The following is a 21,828-nucleotide window of genomic DNA, read 5'->3' as shown; positions in this document are numbered from 1 at the left end:
TCAGAATATGGGAAGAAGATACCGACAGCCGTCTTTCTCTTTGGATCTAGAAATTTCTCCTCCCTCTTTCCTCAATTCACGTTCATCTTCTCTCATTCAATGTGCTGGACTCCACCTTTTTTCTTCCTTCTTTGTCGTTTGATGTCGTATGTGGTGAGTACTGAGTAGGATCATCTTCGTCTCTCTTCCTTCACTTCTCTGCTGTTGGAGCATTCAAGAACAGGGGAGGAGTTGGGTATTGGTCAGATGAATCGATAGGGGAAAAGAGTTTTTCTTTGTCAGAGAGCATTGAAACCTTAACCTCTGAACTTCTCTTCTCCTTCTCGCTGCCGTCATTATCGACTGTGGTGTCAGAATCCTTTCCTCCGTCATTCTTCTTCCCCTGTTTCTCCCATATGGCGCGCTGCTGTGTGGGTTGCTGCCATAGTCTCCTCCCTTTACCTCTGTTTCGCACATCGCTGGTCTGTGTTCACCTTTTCTTCCTTGTTTAAGTAGCAGCATCTCCTCTAGCTTTCACCATTGTTGATTAGAGGTAACGATCTTGAAAATCTCTTCCTCCCTCCTCGGTTCTGTGCGCGTGTATGGATTGAAGAAATTGTTGCTGTGGTTGTGAGTGGTTGTGAACCTTCCTTCTTGATGTTCTCGTGTGTGTATGTGAGTTAATAATTGAAGTTGGAAAATTTTTTCTCTCCTCTGTTACTGCTGTTCGTGGCTGTGTGTGTATATGAAAGGGAATCTTAGCTTGAATTAATTAAGCTGAAACTTACAGTAATAGACAGAAGATGATGGTGGTGGTGTGTGTGGGTTGAGTTTTAATTAAATTTGACGTGGTTATTGATTACAATATTGATACTATGAAATTTTTAAAAGTGAAATTAAAGAGGGGGTTGGCAATTGTTTAAGAATTGATGTTTTAAAGTGTTTGATAAAATATTTATTTAGAGAGTTTTGTTTAATTATGATATATTTTTTTTAAAATTTTATTAATTGTTGTGAGAAGTGTGTTTAGTATGGTTGTTATTATTGATTTATGAATATAATTTGAAATTAACAAAAAAAATTTGATTGTGAATTTAATAAGATGTGTTATTTAATTATTGAAAAATAAATGACTGTGAATGAATTATGTGATAAAGATTTGAATGCTTAAAACTTTTATGAATGGAATTGAAATGAGGTATAGTTGGTATTTTGATAAGAAGATTAATAAAAGATGGTATTTAAATGGAGAATCAACAATGACTAGTGAGGGACTTTTATGTAAAAAGTCCTAGCTCTAAAAGTTTCAAACCTTTATGTTAATGCCGGAAGGCAACTATTCAACTGATTAAAAATTTATTAAAATCTTATTATATTTTAAAGGGTATTTAAAAGAGGAGAAGTTGGAGTAAAGTGGTAATAAGTGAACTATGAATTAAGAAAAAAAAAACATTTCAAGTGAGTGAATAGTGTCCTATATAATTTGTTAATAAATTTATTCTCTTCACAATAATATTTAAATGTATTCATGACTGTTTATATTGTTATATTTTAAATTTTATTATCAACTATCATAAATAAAAACGTTTTTACTATACAAAGGTTTATAAAAAGAGTCAGAATTATTTTATGATTGAGTGTCTTCTATTATTTAATATATTGAGAATGTTTGATTTTACGGTTTAGGAAATCATTTATTATTATGACTCATGTATGCTTGATTTAAAGTGTGAGATCGAATTAGAACGCTAGTTGCTAAAGATAATTCCGTTAACCTTTAATGTGTCATGGTACACCTTACTAGTAGAGTATTTTATAGGAGGTGCTAGCCCCATGCACAGGCTAACACACGTGAAACGAAGAGATTGATATTCATGAGCATTGTACTCACGCTGGTTTTGTGGCTCCTGCCATGCTTATTTCATGGCTTTTAACCACACTTGATTGGTTATGTATTCTCGTAGATTATGTATTCACACTTGTTGTTATTTACTCTCATAGATTATGTGTCTACACTTGTTATCTGTTCTGATAAAAAATTTTGCTCAAGGATATTTTGAACTTAATTTTTTTAAATGAATTTTACTAAACAAGTTGACTTTTGTGAATGGATTTCTTTATAATGAGAAAGTTACATTTCTTCATTGTTTAATACAAGTATGATAGTTAAAAAAAATACTTAGTTTGAGTTATACACCATTGCTTTTTTTAATTGATTATTTTAGTTAAATTCATGCTTATTCTATTTATATTACTTTCTTTATTACTTTGAATTTTATTTTGAGATGCTATTCACTGAAAAATATTTTTACCTTAGATAATAGTTGAACTTGTATTTCGAGGTATCCATCGAGGAGTTGTATTACTGAACTGAAAAGGAAGAATTATTTTAGATAAATTTTAATTTGGTGAAGATTTGAACGTTGTATTCATATTAGAGCCTGGCCTCATGTTCTCCATGTAAATTATAAGTAGGAGCTTCATATTTCTTTGAGATTAAACATCGAATTTAATATTGTAAAAGAAATTTCTAATCATCCTATTAATGTATTCAAAGTGTTAACTTATGAGTTTATCTGATCGAGATTTAAAGGATGTGAGTTTTGTGCTCACATTTCGTGCCGATCACATTTAATTTTTGAGATATGACATCAATGATTAATGATATCCACATATTGGAAAAAAAACATTCTCTCTCTCTCTCTATATATATATATATTTATATTGTAGAACTTGAGAACATGGAGAAATGCTAAAATGGTGGATATAATACTCTCATGATAAATGACTGTAGAAATTCAAAATGAAATTTAATGCTCCTATAAAAATAAATTAAAAATAAATGAAAAACGAGAAAATAATTTCAATCCATTAACCAATGAGGAGAAATGTTCAATAAAATTATCCGATAAAAGAATGATATCAACATTGACCTTAAGTCCATCAACCAATGAAAATCAATCTTTTTCTTGTCAGGTTGAATCTACAAGCTTCGTATATATAAGTTGATGATTGATTGATTTGAGCTGAGGAAGCTTTGTATTCTTAAGACCACAATCATGTCATTTCAAGCTCTATGTATCAATGATGATAGATATAAGATAAATAATAATTCTAGATTATAATAAAAAAATTTTAAAATTTTTTAGGATTAGATGTTAGGTAGTTAGAGCTAAATCAAAATAAATAATCCTGAACAATTTCTTTCTCCCTTACTTATTTTAATATATTTTTAAGCATATTAATTCATACTCTGCTTTGTGTAAAACTCTTATTTGAAGACCTTTACATTTGCCATGAAAAGTTGTTTAAAAATATAATGTATACTTTTCATTAAGGTTATAAGAGAATTTTGGAAGTAATTCATCAGGTTTTGGCCTTGCTTTCACTCACACATACGCACTGTTTTTTAAAAAAATTCTTAAGTGCTCATTTTCTCACGGAATTTAAAATAAAAAAGATAAAGGAAAAAAGGCGAAACAAACTACGCCTCACTGAAAATGTGTCTAGGAAAAATTTATGTTTTAGCTCTAGATTAAAAATGTATTAATATAAAAATATATTAAAACAATATTAATTCAATAATAACTAGTTCAACTACAAGTCATTCGAGGAAGTCTTCAATTGGCATTGGCTGGGTCACCAAAATCCAGGAGATTCTCATGGCTTGAGTTGTAGGGAGGATATTAATTTAGAAAAATTGCATATAAAGCCCTCGTTGGAGAAAAAACGCACTTAGGACCTCATGCATTTTGAAATTATTCTGTTTATCTGAGGATTCTTTTCATAAATATATTTTAGAAAGAAAAGACACAATTGCCCTTAGTAGGAAAGAAAAATTTTAGGTTCATTATTAGTGAATAATTATTTACTAATATGTGAACATAAAATTATGAATTTGTAAACATTTAATTGTAAAGATCTAAACTTGCTAACACGATGAAGCTTAGCTCTAAATATATGAAATCATTAATTACAGATTTTAATTTATTAATAGATGAATATGTATCTATAAATATTCAAACTTTAATTAGTTGTAAATTTTTGAAGTTGGTAAAAATGAATTTGTCAACTTTGAACAGGAATTTAACTATCAAAGGACAATTATTTATTAATTTGTGAACATAAAGTTATGAATTTATAAATATATAATTACAAAAATTTGAACTTGCAGTCAGAATAAATTTTAGGTCTGAATATTTAAAGTCATAAATTATGGGCCGTGCCTTGTCAATAATGAACCTGTATTTGTGAATATTCAAACTTTAAATTATAAATGTGTAAACTTGACTAACACAAACTTGTCAACTTTAAATAAAATTTTACTATCAATAAATAATTATTTGTTAATTTCTAATCATAAAATTGTGAATATGTGAACATCTTGCTATAAAAATATGAATTTTCATTTGCTATCTTTTTTCACTTAGGACAATTATGTCTTTTTTCCCTAAAATATATTTATAAAAAAAGCCTTTAAACCTGCAAAATAATTTCAAAATGCACTGGGTCTCCTCTAAAGCCCTGGGTGTGATCTTCCCTATTATTCTATTAATTTTGTTTGAAGGAGAACAATATTATTAATATAGAAATAAAATAGCATATAAGATTAACGAAAATAGTTAAAAAAGAAACAAAAAAAGTTAAATGGACACAACAATCCCCGGTGAAAAAGAAAAGTTAAAGAAAAAATTAGCATCACATGCAAAGAAGAGACATTTAGAAAAATGACAATGCAAATGAGTTATGTCCAGAAGCAAGATGCCCTCAGAACTATTTTTAAGAGAGAATCACATTCAACCTCCTCTCAAAAAAATTTATCACAAATAAGATCCAACAATAAGTTTTATTTGAGAAAAAAATAAGTCACGCTTTTATTTTAACAACGATCCACATTTCGCATGTAATTAATTTCTTGAGAGAGGGTCGGTTGTGATTTTTCCTACTCTCAAACACCCTGAGATAACAGCTTTGGAGATAGCCAACAAAGGAAATTGGCAACTACCTGAGTTTCCAGTTTGCAAAGTTTTGAATGGTAAGAGATCTTCCCCGAACAGTTTTATAAGAAGAATCCAATGCTTTTTGAACCATACAGACCAATGACCATCCTAGCTAGCTCCACCGCGAGGTCTCTTGATTCCATTTCCATTGAGATGAAGGTGGGACTTTTCACAAGGTCTTGGTTTTCTTTTCCAGATCTGATGGTATTTTGCAAGAAGACCATACCCAGCATGGTATATAATATTATTCCATTAACTTGGAGAGTGACATGCACAAAACAATTTTATGATATAGGTATAAGTGTGTGTGTGTGTGTATAATTAATAAAAGCTGTACACTTTCTACGCATTAATTAAATATATACTTTTTAAATGATTGGGTTTGTTTTAGCCTTTGTCATGATAGGGCTCACTTTTATCCGGACATTGCAATCGGGGTGTCCATTCCTGACTGGTTCCTCTGGGTTGTTAGGAAAATATATGAATATTATAGTTTGTAATGGTAAATATAAAATAAAATAATTAAAAAGAAAGGAAGTTGAGTGCCCTCCATTTGAGAGAGAAAAATAATTGGAATAATTAAAGAGAACTAAATAATTGAAGCTGATGGGCGATGGGTGGTTCCTGGTTCCTATAGATAAAGGAGCCTCGTGAAGGTCTTTCAGTCTCACACTGGAAACGCAGACGCAGAGGTACGTTGAAGGTTCATCGCTCATTCCGCAAATGGAATCGCAGTGGTCACACGCCGGTGAGTGCCGCATCTATACTTAGCTTCTTCAAGGTTTATATATTAATCACATCCTAAAAAAATTTATTGTTCTTTTATAAATCAATTTGTATAAAAAAATAATTTTTTTGAATTTTACATTTTCATAATTTCCATTGAGCAAAAAACAAAGAGTTACAAGAAAAAGAAAATGGTTTTAAGAATAATACATTTAATGGGGAGAAGCTTCCCTCTTCTTACTATTGGTCAAAGAAAGGAAGAAGAAGAAGAAGAAGAAGAAAGCTTCCTTCTTCTTACCTAATCCCTTTATCCTTCTTCTATTTTCTCGGATAAAAATTTCCAATTGGGATTATAATAAATTAAGGTTTGTAAATTGAGGTTAAAATAAAAATTTGTGAATATTTATATTTAAATATTTTCCATACTGTGATATTTGTCATGTTTGCTTTCACAGCACTCACTCCCTTGCTCCCCCCGCCCTCTCTCTCTCACCCCCACATGATGATTGAGTCATTGACAGACTAGGTTTGGGCCTTTGGCTTTTCAAATATGTTACGTTTTCGTTTGGGTTTCATTTCCATCACGTCCTTCATTTTGTTTCTTCTTTCTTCGTCTTCACTCCTGGATCCACCGGAACCGGATAAATACTTTTGGTTTCCAAGGTCGTAGCAGGTTCTCCAGTTTTCATTTCGATCATCTTTTTCAGTTTCGTCTCCAAGCTTTTCAATCGACAAGGTAGGTTCTGGGATTTTTGCTGATGCTTCTTCCCCTTTTTTTCTCTTTAGTTCAATCAAAACCCCATCTATCCAACCCTGCTTGGTTTCCCGTTTAAACGGCTCAATCCGGTTCATTGAACAGTTCATACTAACTTAAAATGGCCAAAACAAGCCGCTTGTTTTTCTGGTTTGGTTTCATATTACTGCTGGAGTGCTCTGCTTCTATTTAGTCAACTAATTAAATGTTTTTAATATATGTACATAGCTTTATTTTAATTAAAATACGTTTAGTTTAATATTGATATCAATGTTTCGTAATTATTATTATCATGACAAAATAATAGAATGCTTTATAACTAAAGCATCTTTTGACGATGTGATATGATTTCAGAATTGGCATTTGTAAGAAAGGAACAAAGAGCCCACAAAGTGAAAGGGTCATCACCGATTCCGCAGATGGAATTACAAAGGCCAGACAGCAGTAAGTGCTTCCAACTCTTGGCCATTTTCTTCCATGTCTGTCTCTGTTGTATTCTTCTTTTAATTTATATCAACTCATTGGATATTCTTAACTTAAATGTTTTTTTTTTTTTAGGATATTGATTTTCTTCCTGTCAATAGAGCAATTGGACAAGGGTTTGTTTATACTTTATAGTTTAATGGACAGGGAGAAGAGGGATTTTACTGATCTCTTGTTTAATTTAGAGAAGAGAATAGAGATATATTTTAGTTTTGTTACGATTAAAATGAAAATTTCGAATTTCAAAAGCCCCAAACAACTAGATTTTATGAAAAACTTAATTATAGTTGGAAGAATAATAATTAAATCCCAAAACATTAAATTGAGTTAAAAATATCAATCAAAATAATTAAAAATCTAAAAATTTTAATTATAAATAAATGTTTAAATATCAAATGTAACTATTTAAATTGATATTTATAATTTATTTTTGAAAAAATTTAAGCAGGACCTAACACTCATTGTCTCATTATATTTTATGTCTAGTATGCTTTTTATATTTTCCACTAATAGATTAAGATATGTGCAACTTTATTTCATATATATTTATTCTTATGATTTTTTTAATATTGCTTAAAATGACTTTAGGTAGCATTTGGATAAATGAATTTAAATTTGATTTTCAACTTTAAAATCTCATATTTTAAATTTTATATTTAAAATTTATGTATTTAAAATTCTTTATTGGGATAGTTCAAAAAAGTTTTAAATAAAGAAAAGAAATGAGTTAAAATTTGAAACAAAAATAGAAAATTAGGAGTGATGAATTTACTTTTAATTTTCAATTAACAAGAGGCAATAGTGAAAGACAAAAAAAAAAAAAACACAAGAATGATAGAGGCATCTATAGTGAAAATATAAATATAACAAAAAATTTAAAATGACTAAAAGTGTAGAATAAATTTAAAATTACAAAAATATATAATAAAAAATAAATTTAGATTTAGATTTTCAAATTCATAAAATTTGTCATATCCAAATTAAGGATTTGGTTCAAATCTAAATTTTTATTAATCCAAACCAAACACACCATTAGAGAAAATTAATTATATTGTTTTCCAGTATGACAAATAAGATTGAAATGAAGTATTTGTAAATTATGATACATAATATTTAACATGAAAATTCTACAAAGTATATAACATATAATTAATTTATTTGCTTTTTTGATTGAGGAGAAGATGGAATAACTTGGCTTGTACCTGAGATGAAAGAGGATCGAACAGAACACGAACTGGAGATAAGATATTCTAGAACAATTACTGAAAATGAAAATCAAAAGGGTATGCCATTCTCATTCCTTTGCTTTACTATCACTCGAAATGAATTAATTAAAATTCTTGCTTTCTACACATAACTTGCTTCACATAAAATCTAATTTCAAGCAAACCTATCAGGTTTTGCTCGAGGGTATGTTTTCTTCTCATGGCCCAGTGAATCTAATACTGAAATATATTGCGGTATGTGAATTTTCATCACTATGCTTTGCCATTATAGAATGAACTATTAACATATCATAATGTTTTCTAGATTCCAACTGGAAATATGTCTTCTCATCATCAAGTGAACCATCTGGAGTAACAATTGTGTTCGAGCAAAGCCATGGAGTCCAAGGAAGAGGGAGAGCATTCAAGTTAAAGTCAAACAATAATAGAGAAAGTGAATATATTGATGAGGAAGATATGCCTCTTGCTCTAAGAGAAGTAACAGGGGACATTCAAATGCGAGTGGTGAGATTCTCAAGAGGGATGGAAATTTCATCATCAGTTTGGAGCACAAGTTAACAGAGTATGAACATAGACCCAACAAAGACTTGAACTTGATTACAGCAGCATATGTTTCCATGGATTCCAATGTTGCCACTTCAAACAAAGATTTCATTGTAACTGATAATGCAATTTATAAGCAACGTACTCCTTTAGGGAATACAGTCCTATATTTAGCAGCTGCTTATGGAAATAACGCAATGGTACAGAAGGTAGCTCAACAAGCTCCCTATCTTTTCACAGTCACCAACAACAACTATGATACTGCATTACATGTTGCTGCAAGAGCAGGCCATGGCTCTACCATTCAATTCCTCTTGAATTCTTGGTTGCCTTTTGTGAGACGTGAAACAGATGGTCATCAGCAAGATCAATCTACTTTGCAAATGATGCTCTTGATGTCTCTCACTTTATTACGAAACAAACAAGGAAACACATTTTTTCATAAGGCATTTATGGTCAATGCCCATAATGGGGCTAATATTTTCCACGCCTTTAAAGCCCCTTTCATTAAGGATGGTTCAAAGCTTGAGGCTGATTTCAAGGGAATTGTTAATCAACTAGCAGCATTTATAGTCAACAACGAAGGGAAATCATTATTGTACGTGGCCATTGAGGTTGGTTGTAAGGAAGTTGTTGATCAACTATTAGATCTCTGCATCCAATATGACTTAAAGCCTCAAGGAAAATCTCCCTTTGTTCCAGCACTCATCAAGAGAAATATGGGTAGTTGTCACTAACTCAAGGATTTGTTTCTTTACTATATTACTGAAACATTATTCATTTATTAAATCTTAATTATTATTTTTTATCTATCACAGATATGTTGCATGCCATTTTGAGTAAGAAACCAAATTGGATACACTTGAGAAATGAAGAAGGGAAGCTTCCTCTTCATATGGGGTACTATGAAGGTGTTTCCAACTTAGTAAAGAAATGTTCTTCATGCATTATGGAAAGGGACAATAATGGCTTCTTTCCTATTCATTTGGTATGTAGTAAAGGTCACTTAAAAGTAGTTGAAGAGTTGCTAAAATACTACCCAGATCCTGTAACACCCTCAAAACTTACAGACCGATTTTTCGCAAATTATTAAAACCATTATCATGGTAGAAAATTTTCTTACCATGATACATCCAAGACATAACGCAGGTCTTAAAATATCCAAAAAGGTAATTAAAACTATGAGGGACAGACATAATACTCTTGGTCATATAAATACTTTTAATAAAAAGGATTAGAGTTTACATGCTTCACAAAGAAGATATGTCCTAAGTTGGCACAAGATACATTGTATAATCCAAAATAAGAGGCAACGTAAAAGATGGTGTCTCATACACCATAGTTACAACTCTGGTGCTTTCTCGGCCGGACTCGATCCTGTAAAAATATTAACCATGGGGAATGAGACTTAAAAGTCCCAATAACCAAAAATTAATATGTAATGATGCATGCGGTTGTAACTAATCATGCGATTGCTAAGTGGGCACACAAAACATTTAACCGAACAATATTTTCAAACAAACCGAACAAGTATTTAATTTGCATGACTACACCTTATATCCTCCTTTCGCCATGCTCGGACGTCAAATCACCCGGCTAAAGGTGAGTTGGACCAAGCGACACGCCACTCATTTGGTCCAATGAGGGCTTACCACGTGGTAATAATTAACCGAACAGAAATTCCCATTAACACCATACATTAAAATACTCTGACAAGTCATGCATCATTCAAATATCCAAACAGGAATATATCCGAACAATAATATCTCATCATGATAAATAAAAATAAATTTTTGACCCACTTGGCAATAATTTCAAATAAGTATATAACAGTATTTATTTTCAATAATTCATAGTTTTTCCAAACAACAAGTCAACACATAATCATTCACAAACACACTCATCACAACACATTAATAATGGTTACCTTGTGTCTTGAATAATAAGTTCCCCTTCACAACTCCTTTTTCACCACTATCTTTGTCAATATAATCTACATAATTATTTCATAATACTATATATTAATTTTACATTAAAATAAATAACTCTAATTTAAAGAGTTAGAAAGTCTTAGATCTATAATCCATATTAATACTAATTTAAGATTTATGCCTCATTTAACTTCCCAAATTCTTTTTCTAAAATTCTCGTACCGTAATAAACTATTTTTTTTATCCTCAAATCACTTCTCGTATCACAATTTCATCCTTCTATATTCTAAAAATTCATCCAAAAATAAATTAAAAATTTTAGAATTATCCTGAAGCCTCAAATCACCTTTCTATAACCTCAAAAATACTTATTCATACTTAAATAAATATTTAATAATCATAGGTTTATCCCTACATCTCAGATTCCACATAAATTCAACCATATAGATCTAGATTTTAACTCAAAAATTCTTAAACATGAGTTTCAACCTCAAAAAAATATTCTATAATATTTATTATATCCCTAAGAGTTTTAACCTATATTTTTAATCCATCATATTATCAGATTAACTATCATATAGAAAAAAATCCTAATCAGAATATTTACTCTATCCTACAAAATAATCATATCACTAGAAAGCTAATATTATTTAGAAAATAACTATAAAATTAATTTTATAATTAAATAAATTTTTAAATGCTAATCTAAACAGGAAAGTTAGAACATACCTGAAGAAAAAGAAAATAATCCCTCCTTGCAAGAAGACGTCGAGTGAGAGGAAGAGAGAAAAATAATATAAAAATAGGATTGTGGGTCCCAAAATTATATTAAAAAAAACTGTAGGTCTGAATTTAATTATTCAAACCTTTGGGCCATAAGTTGCAATTTTTTCTAAATTGCATCTTAGCCTCTCATGCTTCCTAATGCACACACCCCCTCCTTTTTATACATGAAGACACCTCTTCTCTTCCCTCATCTAACCAATGTGGGACTTAAAAACAACAACCTTCCACCCCTTTTTTTTTGTTCCTTCTACCTTCTCTCTCTCTTTTTTTAACACACACATAAAAAAAATTATTTATGTATTATATCTTAACTAAATATTACTTATGTGGTTTTAAATTTAAATTTTTAAATTCATAATTAAATACCTAACCATAATATTATTTCTAAATAATCTCAAATAATATAAATTCCTATTATTATTATTTTTTCCTCAAAACCTAAATTCCACAATTTCTTTATTATATAAAAATTAGGATGTTACAGATCCTACAGTGATGCTAGACAAAAATGGCCAAAATTTGCTCCATATTACTATTAGAAGTGGAAGATATGAGGTAGTTAGGTACATCCTCCAACATCCTAAGCTTGAGGTTATGATAAACCAGAAGGATAATAATGGAAATACTCCTTTGCATTTGGCCACCCTTCTGGCACCCCAAAATTGTGCATTGGTTAACTTGGGATAATAGAGTCAATCTCACCATACTTAACCAAGAAAACGAAACAGCTCTAAACATTGCTGACTTAAGGCATGACAAAAATCCCTCCCTTGCACAGGTAAGTTATTGTTCATAATTTAACAAGTTCAATTTTTTAAGTCAAAATCATGATTCTTCTTTAAAGATTTAATAAAAATCTTTTGTTATAACAAAAATAAATGTGTTTAATTATTTGTAGCGACTTACATGGAGTGCGTTGCAATCTGCTAGTAAACCTCGAAGTTCTTCTAGGTTGCTTTCAAATGACGCAAAAGCTAGTGAAGAAAAAGAATCTCCTAGCACCGAACAATATAAAGATAGAATTGACACTTTGATATTAGTTTCAACTCTTATAATAACAGCATCCTTTGCTGTTGGGTTTGCCATGCCAGGTGATGTGGATCAAGGAATAGCTATTATGCTGAATCATATTATGTTCCATTTGTTCATTCTCTCCCTCACTGTCTCTGTATTTGGGGCTATTATTACAACTATAATTCTCATGTGGGCTCATTTAGATGATCTCTATTTGATGCTTTTTGCTTTGAACTGTGCAATGCCAGTCCTAGGTGTTTCTTTGACAACACTATCTCTGGCATTTTTAGCAGGTGTATACCTTGTAGTGAGCAAACTTAGCTGGTTGGCTACTACCTTCTTGGTGTTGAGTGTGGTTTTGATCCTTATAGTTGTGTTCTTATACACCCTCTTTTGGCTGCCGTCCTCTTCAACTATACCATTTATTAGATAAATTTCCTATTATCCCTTTCTTCTCCTTGCAAAGATAGCTGAAGCAAAAAGTGATGCCAACCCCAAAGGTTCTAGTGCTTAACTTCTAGCACCCTCTAATCTAGTTGAAGGATGTGTGATTATCTATAGGAAATGAAGAATCACACGTGTTAAGGATCAAATATATTTACTTGTCTATTGTCCTTTTATATATTATGTTATACTTATTCATCTGTACTATTGTGTCATAGTAGGACTTGTTGTACATGATAGTTGGTAATGTATATATGGTTGTAATTAATAATTAATCTTGTGTGTGTCTTATGTACAAGGATTAGTTAGTAGGAAGGCTTTGATCATTGTGTGCTGTGCAAGGGTTGTGTATTTTGACAATTGTGAGCAATTTCTAGAGCAAGTGTGGAACTCTACATAGGATGTTTTGTCATAAATAACCCACATATCAAGATGTGATCAATTAGAAGCTAGATATAGCTATCATACTAAACTGATTTATGAGAACACACACCATGTGTCAAAGTCTACAAATGGTATTTGCTAGATCGGTGGCCACTAAAAACAAATACAAAATGGATTAAATGAACAAAACCCTATATAAAGTAAAGAATTGATCGCTCTAAAATTGTTACATTCGGTAGCACTAATATTTCATAAGGTTTAAACCAGTATGGCATCAGACTCAGTAATTAATAAGCGTTTTTCTCTTTGAAATAAAGAATAGGTTATAATACCCTTATTTCCTTATCCTGGATCTTCAATCTCCAAATTGGCTCACATTAATAGCCTTTTTGGATATTCATAGTCCTGGCTTGTCATATTTGACCATGGTAGCTATTAAATAGTATTCTCTCATTTATAATTAGGAAAAACAAAAATCATAATATGATCAAAGAATAAAGAAACACACTAAGAGGACTAGAATAAAAGCAAACTTCAAAGAAGAATGAAAGTGATATATAAGCTAATAAAATAAGATTGAAGCATGCAAAAGACGATAAGTCCTTAAAATTGTGCATGCCTTTACACAAGATAAAAGAATTGATCTTGCTTTGCTAAGCCAACAAAACCAAACAACTTTAAACACTAAACAACTTTAAACACTGCGGACCTATGGCTTGACTAAAATCCATCTTTAGCACAAATAAGTTTGAATGCAAAATCCATCTTTGGCACAAATATGTTTGAATGCAACAAAATCCAAACGTATATTTCCAGTGACTTACATGATTGTGTTGCAATGAACTAGTATGCCTCAAAACATCATGATGATGAGATTCACTTTCAAAAACACACAAACTAAAGTGAAGAAAAAGGAATCCATAACCAAACAGTACAAATATAGAATTGACACTTTAATAATAGTTTCAACTCTTGGAATAACAACCTTGTTTGCTGCTGGATTAACCATGCCAAGTGATTTGGATTATTGGACAGGCATCAATCTTAATCGTTGTGGGTTCCATTAGGACATTTTATGTCTCACAATCTCCATATATGGTGCCACCAATATGAAAATTATTTTTATGTTAGCTCAATTAGGAGATCTATGTCTAATACTCAATGCTCTTAGTTATTACATAATACCACTTCGATGCCTCTTTCTTATAACACTTTCATTGGCATTCTTCACATATGTGTACCTAGTAGTGAGCAAACTTACTTGGTTGACCATTACCTTTGTGACAATGTCTAATTCTCCCTCTATTTTTTTCTCTCTTATTACTATGATATTTCAAGTCTTTGACCTAAACTAATTCAGTTAGTAGATTATAGGCATCTTTTTGAAGAACATACTGGCCACTGAGAATTTAATCATTGTTGCCTCCTTAGGGCTTGAACTCGAGACTTCTAATTAAGCTTGATCAAGTATAATTTTGTAATTCTAATTGTCATTCATTTTATGCTCTCCTTTGTTTACCCTTTTGAACCTTGCCATTCATGAGAGACATCTCTTGCTATCCTTTTCTCGTGCTTGCAAAGCTCCGTTATCCTTAAATAGATGATGATGCCAATGACAAAACTTCTTCCCAATCTGTTAAGCTTCTTCTTTCTCAGCAAAATTTTATTATTGACATTCAACACATTCTTCGATAATCAAATGTTAGTACAATTATTTTGCTCCAAAATAATGTTTGTACAATAATATTAATTTATTCAAGTTTGACATATAAATAGTAGAGTCCTCTCAATTAGATTTTTTTTTCCATGTACAAAGAACATCTAACTATTTGCTCGAAGAACTAAATCCCTACCGCTCACACCCTTATTAAGCTTGGTTATATAAATTGCCACTTAGCGATAATCCTAGATTTTACAGCCATGCGATGTACATAAATAATAAAAATTATTAGAAGTTAAACATTAAATAAGCATTGATTTAATAATTTTATAAAAAAAGTAATAGCGTTTAGAAGGTGTAAGATTATTGAAAAAATATAGAAGATAATTGAAGCTACTTGTAAACCATTTCCTTGAAGATACATTAAAGACTTTTGAATATCAATGAAGGCTCTGAAAAAAATTAAAAACTTTTAAAGATTTATGAGAACTTTTGAATTTTAAATAAAGGTGGAAGATAATTGAAGCTTTTTGCAGAAATTTCTATTAATGATATGTTGAAGACATTTAAAGATTAATGAAAACTCTTAAAGAAAATTTAAAACTCTTACCCTTCATTTGGAATGAGAAGAAAATAGGGATAAGAGTAAAATATTGGAGAAAAGTAGAAGAAAAAAATATTTTCCTTCCCTAACATAAAGCTTTTCCTTTAGGTTTTCTTCCATCATTGGGGAGAAATTAGGAGAAAACAAGAATGAATAATGTCTTTTTTTAATATATTTTTTCTCCAATTTTCTCTCCTTTATATTTTCTTTCCATTCCAAAAAAAAATGTTATTGAAGACTTTTGCAAAAATGTAGAAGTTAATTGTTCAAAATTTTCTTCATGAAGACTTTTCAAAATTCAAAGATGTTGAAGGTCTTGAAGAAACATAGAAGACAATTGAAGATATATTACAGCAAATATTTGAATAAAAAATGAAAGTAATGTGTGAAAATATGATTGAATTTTTTTTTTTTGCCAGAAAAATATGATTGAGTTTTCGGCCAAAAGGAAAATACGATTGATTGACATGGCTTTCTCACTATATGTATTAAAAAGCAAATAGGACAGAGCATGTCACAATATACTTAGTTCATTAGTGTGGGGAATTGCTAAAGGAAGGAATATGAGTCAGGTTATATGAGTTGACTCAAATAATTGATCATAAAGGTCGGGTTGAGTTAAAAAAATTAATTTAAATAAAAATAAGTTTTTTTTTACTTGAATCATATAACCTGTGAATCATATGGGTTAACTCTAATGGGTTAGTTGGTCGGTTTAACCCATATTATTTTAAAAAATTAAAAAAGAAGAAAATTTTGTGGATATAAATCATAATAAGCATAGTTTATTTAGCTATATTAATTTATATATTTTGTATAAATATTATAAATTAATATTTTGGTATATGTAAAATGAATCATGAAAAAATTATTAAATTAAAACTTATTATTTAGGTGTATTTAAAAAAAACTCATAAAAAATAAATTAAAAAAATGGGTTGGAGGGTTGGCTCATTTAGCCAGCCAACTTTTAAGAGATAAGTTAAGTTGAGATTTTTTCAACCCATATAAAAATGAATTAAACCTAATACAACTTATATTTCTTTCAATTTATATAAACTAACTCATATGAGTCAGGTTGGCTCGTATTCCCACATTTAAGAACCATTGTATTTTTTTATATTTAATGAGAAGGACATTTTAATAATTTTCTCATCCAAACTTCCTTCTTTCTTTCCTTTTTTCCTTGAAACGCCCTCATGTTTATTCAAGTACCGTGGCCACCTTTTTTTTTTTTTTTCCTTAAATTACACGCTGGGCTGTTGTGCACCCTCTGATTTCTCCACCAAATAAACCCTAACGAGCTCCCAAACCAAAACCCTCATCAAGTCCATCAAGCGTTGCCGCATCGCCCTCCTCTCTAATGGCTGTGAGTATTTCCTTACTTTCTGTATTTTCCTAAGTAGCAATCGTTGTTTTTGATGCACCCTTTCCAGCAATGTCTTCTGGTCAAGACCTCCGTGGAAATTTATCATTTCCGTTGTCTGTTGCTATCCCGTTTGGCTGCGTCTTTGGTTATGTGGAGTCTTTGATGTTGGCCTTTGCATGTCCCGTTGGTCGGGCTCGTGATGTTTTTGAAAAATTGCTCCACATAGTATTTATTTGGAGACTTTCTTCAACTATCCCTAAATATTAACGCGTCTTGGTCGTGCATTTCAAATTTCTTCTAAGGTTTGCCATATTTTGAAATATGATATCGGCTGTTAGCACAATTTGCGAATAGAACCCCTGTTTTCTTTGTTCGGATGTTCTTCGAGCATTCCCATTGTTGGATTTGAGTACTGAAAATGTAGACTGCAAATAGTTGCCACTCAACTTGTAGCTTATATGGCACCAGCCTCAGTTTTTAAGATGAAGTTGAATATGATATCAAAGATTAGATCCTTCCCGTCCCTTTGCCAGTTCCTTCCCCTCAAGGCTTTGTGCCTCTTATGTGACAAAAAGAAAAGAAATGAGGAGTTTTAAAGAATAAGGAATCTTCAATTCAGTCTATTACTGTTAGACATTCCATGAATTGATTCTATATTCTATAGGCTCAATCTTATACTTTAATTAGCTCAAAAGGTCAACCTCTTACAGATTTTGTTGCCAGGTTTTGTATTGTACTTCTTGATGTATAAGACTCTCCACAAGAAATTCTCAAAGAAATATCTTTTCTTTGAGCAGATTTTTTTTTTTTTAAGAATGTAGGTTATATATTTTAGAGCCCTTGCTCTTCGCATAAATATTTCTTTGTCAATGTATTATACAAAGGAATCAAATTTTTGAATTGCGGTAATGCATAGTAGCTTAGCATATCTAACTATGATAGAATAACTCACTAACTACCTTTAACAGGCTCTAATAGTAATAGCACTTGTTATGAAAGAGAAAGGAGAGAGAGAGAAGGTATTAGATGTGAAAATGAACTGTAACAGCCAACAACAATAGCCTCTCTCACCACCCTTGCTGCATTTATAAGGTTTTAGTTATCAACTAATACAGTGCTAATCCCCTTGCTATAACCAATTCAACTTCACATTCTATTCACATATCATATTTATAAATTTATTTTATTTCTTCTTGAATTCTTTTACTTGGAGTGATATTATTAAACTTTCTTTTCATTCTAATTACATCTTTTTTCTTGCAAACTGCAGACTATACCAGTTAATCCCAAGCCTTTCCTGAACAATTTGACTGGGAAGCCTGTTATTGTAAAATTGAAGTGGGGGATGGAGTATAAGGGTATGGTCCTTACCAAATGTTGTAATGATTCACCTGTTCCATTGCAAATAAAATTACGGTTCAGAATTTATTCATTAGCTCTAATCCCTATTGTATATTAATATTCATTTTGATTTTCAGGTTTTCTTGTTTCAGTTGATTCCTATATGAACTTGCAGGTGAATTTTTCTACATTAACTCTTTGGGTGCTCATTTGTGTACAGAACTACTTTATGTGGCTTGTGGCTGATTCTACTGCTAGTCTAAAGAGTCTTATAAAATTATTTTGTTTTAAGCTTTTGAATTTGTTAGACTGTGTGCAAACTAGATTTTTTTTGTGGTTTGCAATAATAACCTGATAGAAACTTTTTGACCAAATGATATATTGATTTGAACAAAGTTTAGGTGGAAAATTCAAAATTCAGATTCTGATACTAAAAAATTGGAGAGGAGAGATAAAATAAAAATAATGATATAATAGATGCATGAAACCGAATGCAAGCTTTACTTACTGTGCATGTGGCTTGGGAATCATAAATTATAGAGAGCTGTCTTGTTCATAGCCTATGAATGCTATGAATTGTATGAGATTTTATTGATATATATTACTCCTTCTTGTCCTATTTATAAGTCACATTCTAGAAGCTCCATTTGGTCACATTTATAAGTCATGCTGTGGCTTTTTAAGTAATTTTGGAAAAGTATTTTCAAAATTACCCCTTCATGAGAGAGAAAAAGTAACATGACATTACCTTTTGAATTAGTTATATAATTTGGAATTCTACATACTTTTATTCCTTGTATTTTTTTTTTTTGCATTGGTATTGATGAGGTTGGTAGAAGTGACTTGTAAAGAAGACTGGAGGAGTACATGAATAGAGGCATGTTCGCATTATCCTTTCCACATTGTTTTACTGCATTAGGCTGGAACTATATCATATCACAACTTGATATGACAGTTCTATGAACTATGTGGCATCAATATGGATACACTTAATATATCCAATAAAGTATAACACATGGGGTTTAAGGTACTGGAATAGTGGGTTATATTATATTAAATGCTAAAATGCACCTTCCCCTATGTGAGTGGGGTAAAGTTTGTTGTAAGACTTCCATATGAAGTAAAAATATTGAAATACCATGAATTTTATCAAATTTTCTCATGTGATGTGCATATATTCAGAAGCAAAAGTGCAAAATATGGTTTGGTCAGTTCAAGTTCAGTACTTCAGTTTTGCAAATCTTTGTGATGATTCATTTATTTGAACTTGGAGTTTAGACCTTTGGCTGAGGTCTGAGCTTGTGAACTGTCTTGAGTTTAATTCTTGATGTACTGCAGTTGTGACTAAGACAACGTGTATTATGCCTTTTTGAAATGTGCTATTCAAATGAGAAATAAAGTTGAAGTTCACTACCTATTAACGCTTCATTGTTTATGAAAGGCTAGAGGGTATTTTTACAATTTTGAACTCAGCCTAAAGTTTTAATTAGGGCAAACATGAATGCATTGAGCGTTTTTTACAATATAAAATATTCAGAAGAGGTGCGTAAGAATTAATAAATTTTGCAGAATCTGTAATAAAAGTGGAAATCAAGAAAATCTGGTTAAGTAGTTACTTTAAACTTCAATTTTAGCTTAAAATCCTATTGATGTATGAGCCTATGCATCCAATTTGCATGTACAGACACTATAGCAGATTGTTTTTGGCATATTAGTGCTCTGTTGTCTATTGACACCGGAGTTGCTAATACTTTGTCCATTTCAACTAACCAAATTATTAGAAACGCCAAATAAAATCTACAAAGATCCATTTTAATTTAAACGTTTATGTTCAATTGTGACAGATTGAAACTGGGAGTTAGCTTCTAACATTTTTTTTTAAATGTGTAAACGTATTTGCAGCTCGCCAACACAGAAGAGTATATAGAGGGCCAGTTCACTGGAAATTTAGGTGAAGTTTTAATCAGGTACCTATCTTTATCGTATACATAAAATCTCTTGGCGTTTGCAACTGATGCAAGGTCTCAGATTGACTGCTGTTTCTGCGTTTTAATCCTATTTTTGTGGGACGAATGCCATGCATTATTTTGTCTTCTAAATATTGTTCTGTGTTAATCAGAACCAAGTTATAAGGCTGTGATTTCGTATTGTTTGAAATCACCATAATCATATATCCTCTTACCATGATTCTCCTCATTATTGCAGTTCTTTGATTAAATGTTATGGTGAAGTATTGAGTCTTGTTTCATTATTTGTATTTTTAGATGCAACAACGTTCTCTACCTTCGCGGAGTACCAGAGGATGAAGAAATCGAAGATGCCGAACAAGATTAGAATGACCAAAGTGCATAGTGGTTGTGGCCTCAACAGAACTCCGTTTTACCCCTCAATCAAATGTTGCATTGTCTGTACTTATTAATGTAGAGATTGAGATTAAGATCAGTGATGCCTATCTGTGAATTGGGTGACCATGAACTTGTCGATGCGTGGCGGGTAAATCTCATGTTGGCTAATGGCCTTTTCATGTTTCAATTAATATGTATGAAATTCAGAGGAGATTGCACTATTTGAAGGTCATGAACAGTGAATCTTTTTATTCAATTGGCTGTTTAGCCGAAGGATTTTTGGCCTGTGATCATGTTGTGGCTTGGTTGTTTGATGTTGATGCCTGAATTACTGTGGTGGATTTATAAAATATATTCCCTGGGATATATCAGTGACAGATCGTTGGCTCGTTTTTTATTCAATTAGCTGAAACCAGAAAAGATGAACGGCATTAAGATTGCCCAGATGTTAACATAAGAACACAAAGGCAAAATTACAAGTTATCTCTTTGAATTATTTGTTAATAATAAAACTTACATGTTCCTTTTTGTTCGCAATGTAGGCTATTGGCAACTATTTTATGGTTTTTGATGAAAGTTAGATTAAATTTTAATCCTTCCTTTTTTAGGTTGTACATGTTTTTAATTATACTGGTTCAATATCTTATATAAATGTTTTAATAATGATAATTAAAATTTTAATGGACTGTTCTTTAAAAAGGGGTACTAAATAAAGGTATAGTTGAAATTACTACCCAATATCTTGAAAATGTCGTATATTATGGTGGATGGATTGTGAATATTGTATGTAACTATAAATTATTCTTTAGTCATCAATTTTTCAGTTTTGGTTTTTGACAGAATTTGTTCACGCTGTTCCCTTTCTCACTTAAACTTTGGCCAAGATAATTTGATTTGGAACCCCTCGATAAGATGAATGCTCAAAAGGACAGTAGCCACAAGTTTTAAATTTATTATGTGGTTTAGATTTGATGACGTGACCAAGTGATGGGTGAATGAGATGCTTCAGTCTGTCATCAAGGACTGGTGAGAAGAAGGTTTGTTGGGTTTCAATTTCCCTCGCATTTTTCAATCCTTAATCCTTATTTGGTCAAAAAGAGAATAGTGGGCTGTTTGGTGGGAGGGAATTGAAAGGAAAAACAAAAACAAAAACAGTTGATTGAAGAATTAGGAATTGATCAAAATGTTGAATAAGACTGCAACGATAGGGTTGATGAGATATGGTTCCTCACCTGATCA

General features: G+C 31.2%; 2 protein-coding genes across 12 annotated transcripts in view; both read left to right on the top strand.

Annotated features, from left to right (window-relative positions):
* LOC129308127 (probable small nuclear ribonucleoprotein F) overlaps positions 1-20,882 on the top strand; it is a 21,338-nt gene extending 456 nt beyond the window's left edge. Inside the window, exons 1-5 of one of the 2 annotated variants that reach the window (XM_054949154.1) lie at positions 16,754-16,903; positions 18,174-18,261; positions 18,382-18,419; positions 20,147-20,211; positions 20,509-20,882. In XM_054949154.1, the coding sequence (XP_054805129.1) occupies positions 16,898-16,903; positions 18,174-18,261; positions 18,382-18,419; positions 20,147-20,211; positions 20,509-20,578 (267 nt within the window). In that variant the 5' untranslated portion in view covers positions 16,754-16,897 and the 3' untranslated portion in view covers positions 20,579-20,882. Of the gene's footprint in view, positions 1-16,753; positions 16,904-18,173; positions 18,262-18,381; positions 18,420-20,146; positions 20,212-20,508 lie in introns of those variants that run through there. The other variant, XM_054949155.1, reaches the window with a different exon arrangement.
* Positions 5,596-9,014, top strand: LOC129308125 (uncharacterized). Of its 10 annotated transcripts, none has more exons than XM_054949142.1 (5): positions 5,596-5,727; positions 6,814-6,903; positions 8,124-8,225; positions 8,340-8,402; positions 8,473-9,014. In XM_054949142.1, exons 1-5 carry the CDS (start codon positions 5,703-5,705, stop codon positions 8,724-8,726), a joined length of 534 nt encoding a protein of 177 aa, XP_054805117.1. In that variant the 5' UTR covers positions 5,596-5,702; the 3' UTR covers positions 8,727-9,014. The 10 variants fall into 10 exon arrangements, with proteins under 10 accessions (XP_054805117.1, XP_054805116.1, XP_054805115.1 ...); XM_054949141.1 differs by having other exon boundaries at positions 8,121-8,225; XM_054949140.1 differs by having other exon boundaries at positions 8,118-8,225.
* Positions 20,883-21,828: the final 946 nt, after the last annotated feature.

This window comes from Prosopis cineraria, unplaced genomic scaffold (genome assembly GCF_029017545.1).
Source record: "Prosopis cineraria cultivar Desert tree isolate PC_DT_omini unplaced genomic scaffold, ASM2901754v1 PC4, whole genome shotgun sequence".
Classification (NCBI taxonomy): Eukaryota; Viridiplantae; Streptophyta; class Magnoliopsida; order Fabales; family Fabaceae; genus Prosopis; species Prosopis cineraria.
Note: the sequence above shows the minus strand (reverse complement) of the source record. Positions and strands in the feature narration are given on the sequence as shown.

Bases quoted from the DNA above. Each gene is read 5' to 3' on its own strand.
- LOC129308125 (XM_054949140.1), top strand. From the start codon at position 5,703: ATGGAATCGCAGTGGTCACACGCCG. The intron at 5,728-6,813 runs GTGAGTGCCGCA...ATATGATTTCAG, and splicing joins ATCGCAGTGGTCACACGCCG to AATTGGCATTTGTAAGAAAG. The intron at 6,904-8,117 runs GTAAGTGCTTCC...TTTTTGATTGAG, and splicing joins ATTACAAAGGCCAGACAGCA to GAGAAGATGGAATAACTTGG.